Here is a 17,342-nt window from a genome sequence, read left to right as displayed (position 1 = left end):
TTTTTAAATGTCAGGTTGGCATGTGGCACTTGTGCAGTTGCTGCTAAATTCTCATCATCCTCCAACCAAAATAACAAGATAACAATTAATAGCCCATTGAAAGCTAACAAATATAAAAACAACTTTTGCTGAAACATTTCAATGCAGAGGTTTTCCCTGAAGTACTTCTGTTTTGCAACTCTATGTCCTCAGTCAGACTGCCAGTATTATTCAACCCACTTTCTCTTGAGCCCAGGTTGTCCTTGACCTACCCCAGCCTGTGACTGGACAGTGAAAGGAGAAGCGGCACAGCACTTGAGTTAATCTCTTTGTTATTCTGCTCTCTCCTACTATCCACATGTTACTTATCAGTACGGGAACTAATTTCCTTTATGTGCCTTGCCTTGTGCTGCTTCTTCCTCTCACACTTAAATTAGTTCTAAAAAAAAAAAGCTTTCTCTGCATGAAGGTAAAAAACCTTCTGGGTGCAGCCCCCCCAATAACCTGGTTGAGAGAGGCTTCTCTAGAGCAGTGGAGATGTGGTCTCTGGAGTGACGAATCACGCTTCTCTGTCTGGCAATCTGATGGACGTGTCTGGTTTTGGCAGTTGCCAGGAAAAGGTACTTGCTTGACTGCATTGTGCCAAGTGTAAAGTTTGGTGGAGGGGGGATTATGTTGTGGGGTTGTTTTTCAGGGGTTGGGCTTGGCCCCTTAGTTCCAGTGAAGGAAACTCTTAAGACATCAGCATACAAAGACATTTTGGAGAATTTCATGCTCCCAACTTTGTGGGAAGAGTTTGGGGATGGCCCCTTTCTGTTCCAGCATGACTTGCACACCAGTGCACAAAGCAAGGTTCACAAAGACATGAATGAGCAAGTTTGGGGTGGAGGAACTTGACTGGCCTGCACAGAGTCCTGACCTCAACCCCATAGAACACCTTCGGGATGAATTAGAGCAGAGACTGCAAGCCAGGTCCTCTCATCTGACATCGGTGCCTGACCTCACAAATGTGCTTCTGGAAGAATGGTCAAACCTTCCCATAGACACACTCCTAAACCTTGTGGACAGCCTACCCCGGAGAGCTGAATTTATTCTAGTTGCAAAGGGTGGGCCAACTCAATATGGAATGCTATGGCCTATGACTGGGATGCCATTAAAGTTCATACGTGTGTAAGGGAAGACTTCCCAATACTTTTGGCAATATAGTGTGTGTGTGTGTGTGTGTGTATGTGTGTATATATATATATATATATATATATATATAAAATCATATTAATGAACTTTTTGTGGGACATAATACATATAACTATGCTGATTTCATAGATTCCAACGTAATCCCGTGGCAAAATACCGACCCAAGTATGACTGATAGAACTCCATAAGATGTCTGAGGAACAGGTATCCCCCAAGTGTGAATGTGGGGGGGGGGGGCATTAAGAAATTAGGTCCCTGTTGCTAATAAAAACCTGTAAAGTGACCACATAGTATCATAAAATAATTAAAAAGTAGACCTTGGTAGACACCCCTAGATAGAAATCTATTATGCATACCCATGGTTATGTGTTGTATATGCATATAGTGAAGAGGAAGGAGAACACATATGTACATAACTCAAATATAACTATTTTTTAGACAAGAATATTAATTGTTCCCAAACTCAAAAACTAAAGATTTTCTAGAAATGTTCATCCTGCCTAAGCAGTCACCTGAAAGCTTTACCTTTTGCCTTGAATTCCTTCTGAAAAATAGTGCAATTCCTGTGCCTAGTTACTCCTGTTTGTTCAACCTTATGGCTGTGTATGTACAGTGTGAGATCATCTAAGGCACCAATGCCTCTGACTGCTAGTCTAAGAAGATTTGGAGTGAAATTGGTAATGCCACTTCTGTGCTGCTTACTATTCTCTTTGCTGGAGTGGAAGCTGTACTTGAAGATGTGCAGTGCAAGGATCTTCGTGCTCCTGCTTCGTTAATTCAGTGATGTGTGCTTCTTCCACTTCGCCCGCTGCTTCCTGAGCATTACCAGTCTGGGCTTCTTACCCCTCCAGCCATCAGATCTTCAGTGATCAGGGAGGAAGGAGAGTCAGCTCTGACATTAGGAAACAAGGGCCTGCCTCCACCAAAATGGATACCTCCACAGAGGTACAGTGCAAAACCAGTGAAGTGTGGTGTAACTCAGTATTGGGGAAAAAAATCAGTTGCAGATAACTAATAGAAAATACTGGTGACTGATATTTTGCCACCTGCTTGTCTTTTTTGGACCCAGCTACTGCAGTTCAAACCGTTCTTATAATTGTATTTCAAGCGCTACTCTTGGTTTCCCTGACCTGTACAGCGTCCAGTGCTGGTATCAAAGAGTAAGGAATCTCACCGTCAAGTTAAATGGAAAGTTAAAAGCTATGCCAATTATTTTTTTTAACCACAGAGACTTGGTAAACTGGTGAGTGATGGCACACAGCTCGTGACAAATATTCAGATTGCTGCAGATGCCAGAGAAACCCAGCGACGGGCCACAGAGGAAGAGCTGAAGAGGTTAAGGTATACGATGAGTTCATTTCTGCATGTTACTTTTTAATGCTCCTATACTAGGCACGTTTGTGATGATTTAAAAGAGAAGTTTTGGGAAAGTAAAAAAAAACCTAACAATAATGCACAGCTAGGTGGATGCAGCATCGGTCCCCTGCCGCCTCTAAAACCAAGAACTGAGTGATCAAAGACAGCTGATCTCTTGGTCTTCAAAAAGGAGAAAGTCATTGACTATCAGTGCTCTCTGCTCTGCTCCTCCAGTGCTTACTAGCACACTGAGCTGCAGAGGGGATGGGAGAGGCTGGCTCAGGCTCCCAGTGGCACGTTGAGAGAGATCTAGAGCTGGAAGCAGACTTTAGCCCTCGGCTGAAAATGGGTCACAGGAGTGCAAAATGAAGTGCACTCCTGTGATCCCCAGGAGAAGTAAGGTCAAAAGAGCTTTGGCCCTACTTCTCCCTTAACCTCTTTCAACCAGCCTTTCAACTCAAAAACAAATAGATGAAGAGAACTTACTGCCAGCAGTTGCTTCTTAAACCCTGGGACAATCAAAACTGTGTTTTTGCCTTGATTATTTCATCTTCAGAAGTAAGTTGAAAGTAGATGAAAGTGCCATAAGATTGCTTAGTATAGGGGCTGTCTCTGGAAGATGTGTTTGAAATTAATGGCAACAGATAGCAAATATCAGTCAAGCACATGCGTTTACCATACGTACTGCCGACACACACTGCATACATTGTTCATCTCGTGTAAATATTATTTTTATACAATTTATTTCTCATATACATTGCTCAAAAAAATTAAAGGAACACATTATTCGGAGTATAGCATCAAGTCAGTTAAACTCCTGGGATATTGATCTGGTCAGTTAAGTAGCAGAGGGGGTTGTTAATCAGTTTCAGCTGCTTTGGTTTTAATGAAATTAACAACAGGTGCACTATAAGGGCAACAATGAGACGACTCCCAAAACAGGAATGGTTTTACAGGCGGAGGCCACTAACCTTTTTTTCTCTATTCATCTTTTCTGACTGTTTTTTGCTAGTTTTGCATTTAGCTAGGGTCAGTGTCACTACTGGTAGCATGAGGCGATACCTGGACCCTACAGATATTGCACAGGCAGTTCAACTCCTCCAGGATGGCACATCAATACGTGCCGTTGCCAGAAGGTTTGCAGTGACTCCTACCTTGTCTGAAGAGCATGGAGGAGATTCCAGGAGACAGGCAGTTACTCTAGGAGAGCTGGACAGGGCTGTAGAAGGTCCTTAACCCATCAGCAGGACCGGTATCTGCTCCTTTGTGCAAGGAGGAACTGGATGAGCAATGACAGAGCCCTACAAAATGACACCCACCAGGCCACTGTTATGAATGTCTCTGAAAAAACAATCAGAAACAGGCTTCATGAGGGTGGCCTGAGGGCCCGACATCCTCTGTTGGGCCTTGTGCTTATTGCCCGGCACCATAGAGCTCGATTGGAATTTGCTTTTGAACACCAGAATTGGCAGGTCCACCACTGGTGCCCTGTGCTTTTCACAGATGAGAGCAGGTTCACCCTGAGCATATGTGACACACGTGAAAGGGTCTGGGGAAGCCATGGAGAATGTTATGCTGCTTGTAACATCGTTCAGCATAACCGTTTTGGTGGTGAGTCAGTGATGGTCTTGGGAGGCATATCCATGGAGGGATGCACAGACCTCTACAGGCTAGACAATGACACCCTGACTGCCATTAGGTATCTGGATGAAATCCTTGGACCCATTGTCAGATCTTATGCTGGTGCAGTGGATCTGGGAACCTCCTGGTGCATGACAATGCCTGGCCTCATATGGCGAGAGTATGCAGGAAGTTCCTGGAGGATGAAGGAATTGATACCATTGAATGGCTCCCACACTCGCCTGACCTAAATCCAATAGAACACCTCTGGGATATCATGTTTCGGTCCATCCAACGCCGCCAGGTTGCACCTCAGACTGTCCAGGAACTCAGTGATGCCCTGGTCCAGATCTGGGAGGAAATACCCCAGGACGCCATCCGTCATCTCAGGAGCATGCCCCGACCTTGTCAGGCATGCATAGAAGTATGTGGGGGCCATACAAACTACTGAGTACCATTCTGAGTTGCTGCAATGAAATTTCAGTAAAATGGACTGGCCTGCTGCATAATTTTTTCACTTTGATTTTCGGGGTGTCTTTGAATTCAGTCCTCTGTAGGTTAATCATTTTCACTTCCATCGATGGAGCATCCTTACGTTCCTAACACATTACCCATCCATATCAGTATAGACATCCAGCAGGAGATTTTTCCCCATTGAGATATGATGTGTTTTCAAAGTGTTCCTTTAATTTTTTTGAGCAGTGTATATTCACATCTGGCTCTGTTTTATGTAATAGTGGCACAAAAGTAACCTCATTTTTGCTTTGTATATCATCCTGTTCAGATATATATTTGGTGATACAAAGCTAAGCAGGGCAATTACAGGACACAACAGGATATAGCAACTTTACAAGAGGACCTCGTTAAAATAGAAAAGTGGGCAGCTTAATGGCAGATAAGGTTTAATATTGAACAATGTAAACTAATGGTACTTAGGAGCGAAAAATATGAATGCAGGTTACGAGCTAGGGGGAGAACCTTCGGGGTAATCAAAGGTGGAAAAGGATCTGGGGGTCCTAGTAGATGACATACTTGGCAATAGCATACGATGCCAAACTGCAGCAAGCAAGGCCAGCAGAATATTATCATGAAAAAAAAGGATGTTTACTGAAAAACTAAAACTATAATTTCCCCACCTAAATTCTGGTTTGGCCACATCTTGAGTAAGCCATCCATTTCTGGTCACAAATCCTCAGGAAGGATGTGCTGGAACTGGAGAGAGTCCAGAGAAGGACAACAAAGCCAATAAGGAGGCTGGAGGACCTCAATTATGAAGAACGACTACAAACATTAAACTTATTCTCCCTGGAGAGGGGATATGATCAAAATGTACAAATCTTTAACCTCCCTGGCGGTATTCCCGAGTGTAGCTCGGGGTAAAGTTTCAGTACCAAAAGCGGTAACCCTGAGCTACACTCGGGCTTACCATGCGGTGCTGCTCCGGTATCTGTTCTTCACTTACCTTGTCCTGCGCTCCCACGATGTCCCTCCTGCAGTGTCCCCGGCAATGTAATCCGGCGGATGCTGGCATCTGTCATCTGGGTTCCGTCCCCTGCGACGTCGGGACGTACGGGGGACGGAACTGGCGGGAAATTTGAAAATGACAAAAAGTGACATTCACTAAATACACTGAAATCACATAGTAAAACATTACTGTATCAAACCATTTCACATACATTTTGTCCCTACTGCTTTGTCCTGTGCCAAGCCTGCATTTTTACTGTTCTTTCTGCCTGGAAACTGAGAAACGTCCATGGCGTCCAAAAAGCGTCCCTTTAGGTCAAAATGGTTTTAGACCGGCTAGAGAACAGCGATAGTAAATCAGAACCACTTGCAGAATTGAGTGATAATGATTTGTGGGGAAATTTGTCATCAGACACTGAAAACGATTTTGCGACTTTGCTCAGCGATGTGCGAACTTGGCGCTCTATTTCAAATTTCAGTGTTTTTGGTTTGATTATATTATTGAAATAAATTTATTATTATATTATTTTTTTTTAATGATTATTTATTAAATTATAATTTATGATTTCGTGTTTCAAATTTTATCATACCCGGGATGTTTACTAGACTCTTGTTCGGACAGATTTCAGTGAGTTATTCCTAAAAATTACAGGCCTACAATAAAAAAAAATACATATTTCGATGCAAAAAAATGTACCACTTTGAGCACAGAAATATGGACATAATCAGACCGCTAGGGAGGTTAAATGGTGACTCTAGCATTGGAGGGGAACTATTTAATCCAAGGTCTCTAAAGAACACATGCGGCTATACAATGAAGCTGGACAAGAAGTGGTTCAATCTTAAACTGTGTAAGGGATTCTTTACTGTCAGAGCAGTAAGGATGTGGAACTCCCTTCCATAGTTGATGGTGCCAGCGGTGAATGTAGATACATTTTAAAAAAACATCAGCTGTGTGTCTTCGTGAACAGAATGTGCAATTTCCATAGGAAATTAGTAGCACCATAAACACCCACATGCACACCCTCAGGTTTAATTGGATGGACTGGTGTCTTTATTCAGTCTTACAGTACAGAGTTTGCTGTGTACGATTTCAGTGTGAATGATTTGCAGGTAGTCCTATGTTGTGACTACAATGTTCTGTAGTTCCAAGTACAGACGTCTGTAGCTTACACCTGGATTGTTGGATTGATGTGTCCTGTATTCCTCCTCTAGGGTTGAGAAGATTGACAATGAAGCCAAAAGCAGTTATGAGAAGTTTCAGTCAATCACCAAGAAGTGGCTGCTGAGCCGGGAGAAGAAAATTCCCCAGGAGCTCTGGGCCCAACTGAACTCTCAGCAACAACAATGTGCACAGCTGATTGGGGACAAGAACAAGCTGATCGGAGAACTGCAGCAGGTGGGCACAGCTGACATTGGGATTGTTTTCTACACAATTACCAGGCCAATGATGTACACAATTTCTTAGACAGATGTGTGTCTTTATAATATCACAAAATCCATCCTTCTCCCTCCATCCCCATCTTGCCAGCTGCATACTGAAATGGGGTGCCAGCTGTCAATCATGCATCTGAGTGGATTGTGACAATAATTGTCAGGATCCTTTTGGAGTTTGGTGTGGCTCTGCCCTGCCAGCTAATAGTGGAAAATAGCCTGCTAGAAACTCATTCTGGGTCACCGGAGAACAAAAGTAAATGTATTACTGTGACCAACAAGAGAAGTATGACCATGCTTCTCATTTTAAGTCTTTTTAATGCATTCAGAAACACTAATAAACATTGCAGATATACCACGTGTGGACTAGTGTAGCTTTGTTTATATTCTGCCTGCTTGTGTGTAAAACTGTGCAGAGAGCCATATGTATTCCTCATCCAGTTTAACCAATTCAATACCGGGCAATTTTACACCTTCCTGCCCAGGCCATTTTTCAGGTTTCAGCGCTCTCACACTTTGAATGACAATTGCGCGGTCATACAACATTGTACCCAAACTAAAATTGTATCATTTTCTTCACACAACTAGAGCTTTCTTTTGGTGGTATTTAATCACCACCGGGGTTTTTATTTTTTGCTAAATTATCAAAAAAAGACAGAACATTTTGAGAAGAAACACGTTTTTCTTTGTTTCTGTTATAAAAGTTTGCAAATAAATAATTGTTCTTCATAAATTTAGGCCGAGATGTATTCTGCTACATGTCTTTGGTGAAAATAACCCAAATTAGGATGTATTTTTTAGTTTGTAGGAAGTTATAGAGTTCACAAACTATGGTATAGATCTGAATATTGATCAATCCTGAAGTACTGACAGCCAATCTAATTCTTGAGGTCCAAGAATGTCAGAACAGTACAGATATCCCCCAAATGACCCCTTTTTGCAGAGTAGACAGTCCGACGTACTTCATAAGAGGCATGGCGAGTTTTTTGAAGCTGTATTTTTTTTGTCAATATTTTTCGGAAAATGAAAAAATGCAAAAAATTATTTTCACTATTTTTTTTTTTTTTTACATATTGTCACCAGTGCAGTACAGCGTCTTCATATAACTGGCATGGCGGTGATCAGGGACACTGACTGGTGACAGTATGAAAAAAATATATATATTTTTTTTTTATTATTATTTTTAATTTTTTATTACATTTTTTTTCTTTTTTTTAAGATTTTTTTTCATATTTCACTATGTCCAAAGTAGTACAATGTTACCATAGTAACATTGTACTACTTTGGGGAAGTGATCAGTATTTTTTTTTTTTACACAATTTGCTTATAGCAAAGAATTACTTTCCTATAAGCAAGCATTTACCTGAATGACATCGATTCATTCAGGGTTTTTTTTTTTTTTGTGCTTAGCTGTGATTTGGCCACAGCTAATCACATGACATGTGCATGTGATTAGCTGTGACCATTCACAGCTAGCCACTAGTATACAATGGATGGCATGAATGAAGCCATCCATTGTATACAACTGTCATGTGACCTGCTGTGATTGGTCACAGCAGGTCACATGGTACCGGCAACGGGGCCGATACTCAGATCTGTCTTCGGCCGTGTCCGAGGTACACGGCCGGTGACAGATCGCGCCGTTGCGAGGCTCTGCAAGCGTGAAAAGTGCGGATGTGCGTGAGGACGCCATTTGGCGTCCAACCCGGAAATCCAGTACATTTTGCCAGCCGCCTTTTGGCTATTGGCCGGGCGTGTATTGGTTAACACAATAGGGTTAATTTATTATAGAGTAGAGGCTGTTTACTTTGCAAAGTGTATGTTACCTTAATAAATATGTTGAAATAAATATGGTCAAGCCTTATTCACTTTGAATCGTGTGCTAAAAAAAAAATCCTCTTTTAATTTCCATCACACGTGATTAAAGTGGTTGCAAACCTCTGACATGAAATATAAACAAATCATATTTAAGTGTCATTTCTGTCTGCTGCTTTGTTCCCCTGCTATCAGCATTAAAGACTTTTGACAGCCACAGCTCTATTCCTGTGGTGATGCATGAAGGGTGTGTGTCTCTTTCCTCCAATCAGCTCTCAGAGCTCTTCTCTCTGAGCTCTGCAGAGAGTGATTTCAACTCTCCGCCCCCTTTTTTCTGACAGCTGAGACAAGGCTTGGCTTTCTGGACTTTGTATGTAAAGAAGAGAAGACTGCAGATAAACAGGTACAACATATGTAGGATGATTTGTTTCATCTCTGTATATCAGCAGTCACTGCACTGGGTATATGTAAGGGTTTACAACCCCTTTAAGTGTTCAAGGTGAGTACAAGTTCACCAAATTTACTAAAATTCACCATGCAATGTGAAAATTCACTTTGGTAGACGAACAGCCTCTACTCATTTAATAAACCAACTCTTATGTCTTCAGTGCCAAGACTCATAAACAATGATTACTATACTGTAGTGTACTTTTGAGAAACAGAATAAAATGAAGAAGGCAGGCAGCCCCTGGATAGCTTTAGCTAAGTATTGCCTATCCCAGCAATGGGCAATCTACGGCCCGCGGGCCGTATACGGCCCGGCGGACCTTTTAATCCGGCCCGCGGAGCTAGGCTCCTCTCACAGTCCGCCCTGAAGACCGGTGTAGCATGAAAATCTGTCTCCTATGAAGATCTGTCCCCCTCGACATATCTGCGCATGTGCCGGAGATCGCCGATCGGCTGCTAATGCCTGAAACTGGCACATGCGCAGATACGTCGAGGGGGACAGATCCTCATAGGAGACAGATTTTCATGCTACACCGGATCGGCGCGGGAACACGGCGAGAGGAACGAGCGGAGCCAAGGTAAGTGAATTGACACAGGGGGGACTTGGGGACTTAATATGGGGGATGAATTAATATGGGGAATGAATTACTATATGGGGGATGAATTACTATGGGGGATGAATTACTATATGGGGGATGAATTACTATATGGGGGATGAATTACTATATGGGGGATGAATTACTATGGGGGATGAATTACTATGGGTGGATGAATTACTATATGGGGGATGAATTACTATGGGGGATGAATTACTATAGGGGGGATTAATTACTATGCTTACTATGGGGGAATATTACTATACTTACTATGGATGACACATACACATCATTCATCTACTCTTGGTCCGGCCCCCGGGTCCAATATATGAACCCATTGCAGCCCTCAAGTCAAAAAGTTTGCCCACCCCTGGCCTATCCCCAAATGCATGTGATTCCAGTGAAGAATGCACATCTACAAAGTTCCTGATACTCTTTGATTTTGATCCTGGTTTGGAGATATGTACTTACCTTACTGATATGGGGTTGTGATTACAACTCTAAAGCCTAGCACACACGATCAGAAAATCAGACAAAAAAAGACTTCTTTCGAAGCGATTGTACAGTAATTTGATTGTTTGCACACAGCTTTCATCTGAAATTATTCAATGAGACAAGGGAAAATTTGTCTGATATTCTCATTGTGTGTACCAGGTTTTAGCGTTCAAGGAAATAGAAGACAGAGCTTCTATTTGCATAGCTGTTTGTTGTTCGTAGATGTGTTAAAAGAGCTGATTCGTTTAACATTTAATGATATTCATTTGTCCAGCACAGTTTTTGAAAAAATGTAGCAGGAAAATAAAGTAAAAACAAGCAAAAGTGCACTAAAACGAGTAATGTGTCAGTCATAAATAAGCCTGTAAGGTGGAAGGGTTGTGAGTGCAAATCATTTCAGACCACTTTACATGACTGAGAGGTGGATTCTGACGACATGGTTGTGCAGTGATTGGATCGAATAGGTTCATTCTAATATAGAGCTCAGTATTTGTGTGTGGATTCTTAAATGTTTCTAGGAGCTGAAGAGGAAAGATGACCAGTATGTGAAAGATCTGAAGAAACAGGCCGAAGACATTGATCTGCTGATCGAGAGGATGGAGGACCAGGTGAAAAACCTCATCAAGACCTATCGGGAAGAACTCTTGCTCATTGAGGTACAGCCTATCCTGTCCTTTTCTCTATTTGTAATACTTCATTTGCTGCTGCTTGTACCAGACTTAAAGGCTAAGTTCACATTTTGGAGCATGTTACACATTATACCCGTACCTAGGGTGTAACCTCTGTCATGCTCCAGCTGCAGCCCCGATCCCCTCCCCTGTGACAGCAGGCAGGTGTTCTTCTCCCCACACCCTCTGTCACATTTTAAAAACAGCACAGCTGTGTGGGGCTCTGCCTACACAGCCACATTATTGATTCATAATAATCTGCGAATGACTGAACTACAGATGCCATCTTCCACCTAGACAGACAGCTTGTAGTGCTTAATTATTATTATTATTCAGTATTTATATAGCGCCAAAGGGTTTGCTCAGCGCTGTACAATAGCAAGGGGGACAGAACATGTGACAAGACAGAAACAATACAACACACGAGGGGTTCGAGGGCCCTGCTCTTTCGAGCTCACAATCTAGGAGGGAGGGGAAGTGGTACAGGAGGAAGTAGCTGTGGGGGATGGAGTGGTGGGAGAAGTGGAGGAGATCGGTTGTTAGGTGAGGGTGGGGTAGGCTTCCCTGAAGAGATGGGTTTTCTGGGTGCGCCTGAAGGTGAGGAGGGTAGGTGACAGTCTGATGGATTGGGGTAGGGAGTTCCAGAGGATGGGGGAAGTCCTGGAGAAGTCCTGCAGTCAGGCGTGGGATGAGGAGACCAGGGAGCTAGAGAGTAGGAGGTCCTGTGAGGAGCGAAGGGCACGGGTAGGGTGGTATTTGGGTATCAGGTCAGTTAGGTAGTTTGGGGCGGCATTGTGAATGGCTTTGTAGGTCAGAGTTAGCAATTTGAATTTGATGCGTTGGGCAATCGGGAGCCAGTGAAGGGATTGGCAGAGGGGGGAGGCAGATGTGGAGCGGTTGGTGAGGTGAATGAGTCTGGCCACTGAGTGGACTGGAGTGGGGATAGCATTTGTTTGGGTAGGCCAGTGAGAAGGGAGTTTCAGTAGTCCAGGCGTGAGATGATGAGGGAGTGTACGAGTTGTTTAGTAGTGTCTGGGGTGAGGAATGTACGTATCTTGGAGATGTTGCGGAGGTGGAGCCTGCATGACTTTGATAGTAATTGGACATGAGGTTGGAAGGAAGGTTTGAGTCCAGGGTGACACCCAGGACTTTGGCGTGTGGGGTGGGATTGATGGTGGCATTGCTAGTAGTGATGGAGAGGATGGGGGGGGGGGGGCGCAGGCTGGGGGGAAAACCAGAAGCTCGGTTTTGGACAGGTTTAACTTGAGGAAATGGAGCGACATCCAGTCTATGTCGTTCAGGAGGTGGGCGATGCAGGTGGAGAGTGAGGGGGTGAGGTGGGGGGTGGAGAGGTAAATTTGTGTGTCGTCGGCATAGAGGTGATAGTTGAAGCCGTGGTAGTGTATCAGTTTGCCAAGGGAGAATAGACTGAGAGGATGACGATGAGCACTCATTGTAGTTAAATGACACCTCGTACGTCTTTCAAACAGCCTGTACATAGGTACAGGCAGAAAGCTCTAGGCCAGGGGTCAGCAACCAGTAGATTAATCTACCAGTAGATCTCGGGCCAGATGATTGGTAGATCACGGCCAGGGCTTGCTGACCCACCATCCCAGAGCATCAAACAGAATGCAATGCAGAGGGACTACTTGTAAAGTTGGAGCTGTAGTAGGGAGCAAGAGCCGCATAAGCGGATGTCTCCTCTGTAGTGCTGGCTTTTACACCTTGTCATGGTTGGTGGGTGTAGCACCTGCCAAGCATGACCCATTCAAGTGAATGAGACTGATCTGCAACTGCCCTGCAACCTTTTGCAGTACAGCAAACAAGGGGTTAAACAGGCAGTGGTGTGTTGCTTTCTCACTAACTGCTTTAACCCATTGGACCCCGCAGAAGCATGCAGTTGCGAGGTGCTTGCACAGTGGCCCCTTTTACTTGAATAGGTCGTGATTGGCAGGTGGTAGTTCACACTAATAGCAGCAGGGGGGTTAATTCCTGCTGTGATATGTGAACACCTTTGGCTGCTGCCTCAGCAGCTAAAGAGGGTAATGATTGGGGCAATAAACTGCGACTCAACCACAAGGTTTTACCACCACCCAACTTTACGTGTGAACAAGCCCTAAGGGTGCCATTGTCGGATGCAACAAAGGGCTCATTCACAAGTCCTTTTTACTTGAATAGGTCGTGATTGGCAGGTGGTAGTTCACACTAATAGCAGCAGGGGGGTTAATTCCTGCTGGGATATGTGAACACCTTTGGCTGCTGCCTCAGCAGCTAAAGAGGGTAATGATTGGGGCAGTAAAACTGCGACTCAACCACAAGGTTTTACCACCACCCAACTTTACGTGTGAACAAGCCCTAAGGGTGCCATTGTCGGATGCAACAAAGGGCTCATTCACAAGTGCAGCAGACACAAAGTGATCCAAGTGTGTTTAACAGGTGGTGAGAAGGTGATATGTTGCCTCAGCACCTGATTTAAACCCATGATTGCCATGCAGTGCATGCGATTGTGACATGGTAGTACGGCAATTAGAGTTTTAAATCAGGTGTGAGGAGGCGAAACTGTGCACAGTGATCTTTGACTTCTCCCATGTTGTTTAGGGAGATCGCCACCTCTTTAAGATTGCCTACCCCTGCTCTAGGCAGTGTCTTCAGGAGCCTGTCATTGCACCTGTGATCTGCTGAACATAGTTACATAGTTAGTCTGGCTGAAAAAAAGACTAAAAGTCCATCCAGTTCAACCATAGAAAAAAAAAAAGTTATAATCCTATACCGACAGTTGATCCAGAGGAAGGCTAAAAAACCCAGCAAAGCATGATCCAATTTGCTCCTGCTGGGAAAAAAATTCCTTCCTGATCCCCCGAGAGGCAATCGGATATTCCCTGGATCAACTTTACCTATAAATGTTAGTATCCAGTTATATTCTGTGTATCTAAGAAATAATCCAAGCCTTTTTTAAAGCAATCCACTGAGCTGGCCAGAACCAACTCTTGAGGGAGTCTATTCCACATTTTCACAGCTCTCACTGTGAAGAAGCCTTTCCTTGTTTGGAGATTAAATTTATTTTCCTCCAGACGTAAAGAGCGTAATTGAATGTGGGAGCAATTCTCTTCAGGCTTCTGAGAAAAAAAATAATAAGTTCTCTTTTTTTTTTTTACATGCAAAAACACGTGCATGTATTTTTTCTTTTAGGTGAACTTAGCCTTTAACATGACCATACTCTAGTAATTTGAAATTTTTCATTTTGAGAAGAGTTTGTTCAATTCTTTACGTCTTTCTTTCCTGGGGTCAAATCAATGTTTGTTTTTGACCATAGTCAAAAGTAGAGCAAATTCCAGGCAGCAGAATGGAAGATTTTTATCGAATGCATTTTTATCTGTGTATGTGGGTTTTGTTTGGGAAATTACATTCATTTCAAAATCAAATGTTAAAAGGAAACAAAGTTTTGAAGTACTTTTGAATGACATTTGTTAAGTCATCGAACACACTGAGAATGTTTGTATTCATGCAAACCTTTATATGAAAATCTACTAGTGTTTGCCCAGTTTTAAACAACCTGACCATTCATATGCATTGTGCCATGTTAATAAATAATCCCAAGCTGTATCATTCCCCATCCTAAGCTAACCCTCACTTCCCATGTCTTGTAGAAATCATTTGAACAAGAACGCAGAGAGCTGTTAGACAAAGATCAAAAGAAGTGGGAGCAGGGCATGCAAAGTCGCCGAGACAAAGAGGTAATGGCTGAATTTCCATTATTCGGTGTAAGCATTGTAAAAATATAAAGTGTTATTAAACCCTCAGATGTGTTCAGATCCTAAATCAGAGCCTGACCAAGCCCTTCAGAAAGCTGTAACTGTACCGGGCCAATCGTAAGCGCCCAAAGGATTCCCTACCCCGTAGCCACATGTATACATGGTCCTTGTATACATCTAGCTTCAGGTCCAGAAATGCCCCAGCTGGAGATGATTGGCACAGTACAAATGACAACTTCTTGGCGAGCTCACTCAGGTAGGTTCGAACTAGGATCCGAACACACCTGAGCGAAACCCTTCTGAACACGATTTACTACGTGTGCTGTGTGCGCACTCCTGACAAGTAGATACAGCTCAGCCTCTCAATCCTGTCTATACTGGCATACATACATAAAACATAACAATTTTAAATTCAGAAACCCACGTGACTAATTCAAATGTACTGTAGTGTGTTAATGTGAACAGTGATTATATCAGTGTAACTGAATAAGCTGCCCTCTAATTGGCTGTATTGTATATGGCAGCTGGAGAATCTGTTAAACCGTATGAAGAAAGTGGAAGAATATGAGAAACAGCTGAACCACCTCCGGGTGCAGGATGGTGAGGAATACAACATTATTAAGATCAAACTGGAGACCGATGTGCAGGTCAGTGTTACAGATTTTGTCCATGTTCACATGATACCTGCATGCAGAATTGTTTATTGCAGTAATAAGGTGATGAAATTGGGAAACCTAAAAAAGCATATTCATTTTCACTTATAGGCCCTATATAGCACTGATATTATCTCATTCCAATATAGACACATGATACTAGTTCTGCTCTGTGTCTGAGGTCATTGTGTCCCATTTTTTTAAAGTTAAAAAGAGTTTTTGTAGAAGTGTCCCATGGAAGACCCCATGTCTTCCCTGGTATGTTACTAATGTAACCCCTTGATGCCGACATCACATAAATATGCGGCCTCACAGAACTGGGCTTTTTTCCGTGGGGCCGCATATTTGCGTACCTGTCTTTGTGTTGGGAGCGTGCCACACAGCGCCCCCTCCAGCACAAAGACCGGGGTGTCACTGAGAGCCGCGAGTCCCATTCTAATGATCGGGACCCGGGATTGAGTGGCTATCACAGTGAGTGGCTATCACAGTGATCAGTCACTGTACAGCCCAGCCCCTTTGTTTTGTTTTTCTCTCTATGAATGGAGGAGAGAGATCAGGGGCGGACTGACAACTCATGGGGCCCCTGGGCAATAGGGGATCATGGGGCCCCTGTGTCTTTGCCCAAACTCAAAAAAGCCTATGATAAAGGTACCAGGAGCATCTCATGGGGCCTCCTACTGACCCCGGGCCCTCGGGCAGTGCCCAAGTTTCCAAATGGTCAGTCCGCCCCTGAGAGAGATTCAGTGTATCTCTAACTCCTGGCATAGAGGGGGAAAAAATGTTTGTTAAAAAAAAAAAAGATAAATATTTAAAAAAAGAGAGAAAAAGTACTTAGATCAAGGTTTGATCTAGTTCAGTGCCAGGGTAAGTGTTTGGGTCAAAGGTCAGGATTAAAAAAAAAAATGTGGTATTAGTGTTGGTGTGTTTTAGGTAAACGGAAAACAAAATGCGCACTATTGTTTCTGGGCTGTACTACGGGTACAAACAACAAATAACATACACATATATGGTAGCGCTGCGATCGCCAAGAGCTGGAAAATTTATTTTGGATTGGTCTGTGGTGGTAGGTTATGGTAGTAACAAGAAACACACAGCTAAATTTAAAAAAAATGATTTTTTTTTTTTTTACTATTTTGGGCCAGTTTTCCTTTGATAATAAACAAAAAAAATCAGGAGATATTCATTACCATTTACCACCAAATGAAGGCCAGTTTGTCCTGAAAAAAACAAGGTATGATTCACCTGGATGTACAAAGTAGTTGTGATGATATGTACGGTTTTACTAACAACACATGTCAACGGTGCAAAATTGTGCTTAGGCATTTAGATTTGTTTTACCCTTAGGTGTGAAGGGGTTAACAAAGCAAAATCCAAGACAAACATGGTACAAGATTTTATTACTGCTATAACATAACAGTGAAAGAGAGCGAGAGAGTCTTATTGCCTGCTGTGTTTAAAGGAGAAGTACAGCTAAAGCTCTTTTGGCTGTACTTCTGTGGATCACATGAGTGCAGTTTGATCTGTGACCCGTTTTCAGCCTGCTGTCAGCTGACATCACTCAGATGGTCCAGGCTGGGGAAAGATCCTGACTTTCCATCCCAGAGTCTGGAGAGGCACCTGGCTCAGCCTCTCAGCGAGCTGAGTAGAGACAGTCACTGCTCTCTGCTCAGAACGAAAGAGAGAACGTAACAGTCATGTGATCACTGAGTTTTCACACTTAGAGCCGGCGGTGGATTGATGCAGCATCGGACTGATGCTGCATCCATCCATCTAGGTAAATATAATTTGGCATAAAGACCCAAACCCCTACTTCTTTTTGACAAGAGTGGCTTCAGAAGATGCTTGATAATAAGGTTTTCCATTCATGGC

General features: G+C 43.1%; 1 protein-coding gene across 3 annotated transcripts in view; it reads left to right on the top strand.

The window, feature by feature from the left end:
* DRC1 (dynein regulatory complex subunit 1) overlaps window positions 1-17,342 on the top strand; it is an 81,101-nt gene that overhangs the window by 12,586 nt on the left and 51,173 nt on the right. For all 3 annotated transcript variants that reach the window (XM_089686097.1, XM_089686095.1, XM_089686096.1), the window contains exons 4-8: window positions 2,402-2,514; window positions 6,829-7,012; window positions 10,919-11,056; window positions 14,716-14,802; window positions 15,345-15,467. In XM_089686097.1, coding sequence (XP_089542223.1) covers window positions 2,402-2,514; window positions 6,829-7,012; window positions 10,919-11,056; window positions 14,716-14,802; window positions 15,345-15,467 — 645 coding nt within the window. The remainder of the gene's footprint in view (window positions 1-2,401; window positions 2,515-6,828; window positions 7,013-10,918; window positions 11,057-14,715; window positions 14,803-15,344; window positions 15,468-17,342) is intronic.

Source organism: Staurois parvus, unplaced genomic scaffold (assembly GCF_062004578.1).
Source record: "Staurois parvus isolate SC_StPar_1 unplaced genomic scaffold, SC_StPar_1.0 ptg000390l, whole genome shotgun sequence".
NCBI lineage: Eukaryota > Metazoa > Chordata > Amphibia > Anura > Ranidae > Staurois > Staurois parvus.
This window is presented reverse-complemented; position numbering and strand designations above follow the sequence as displayed.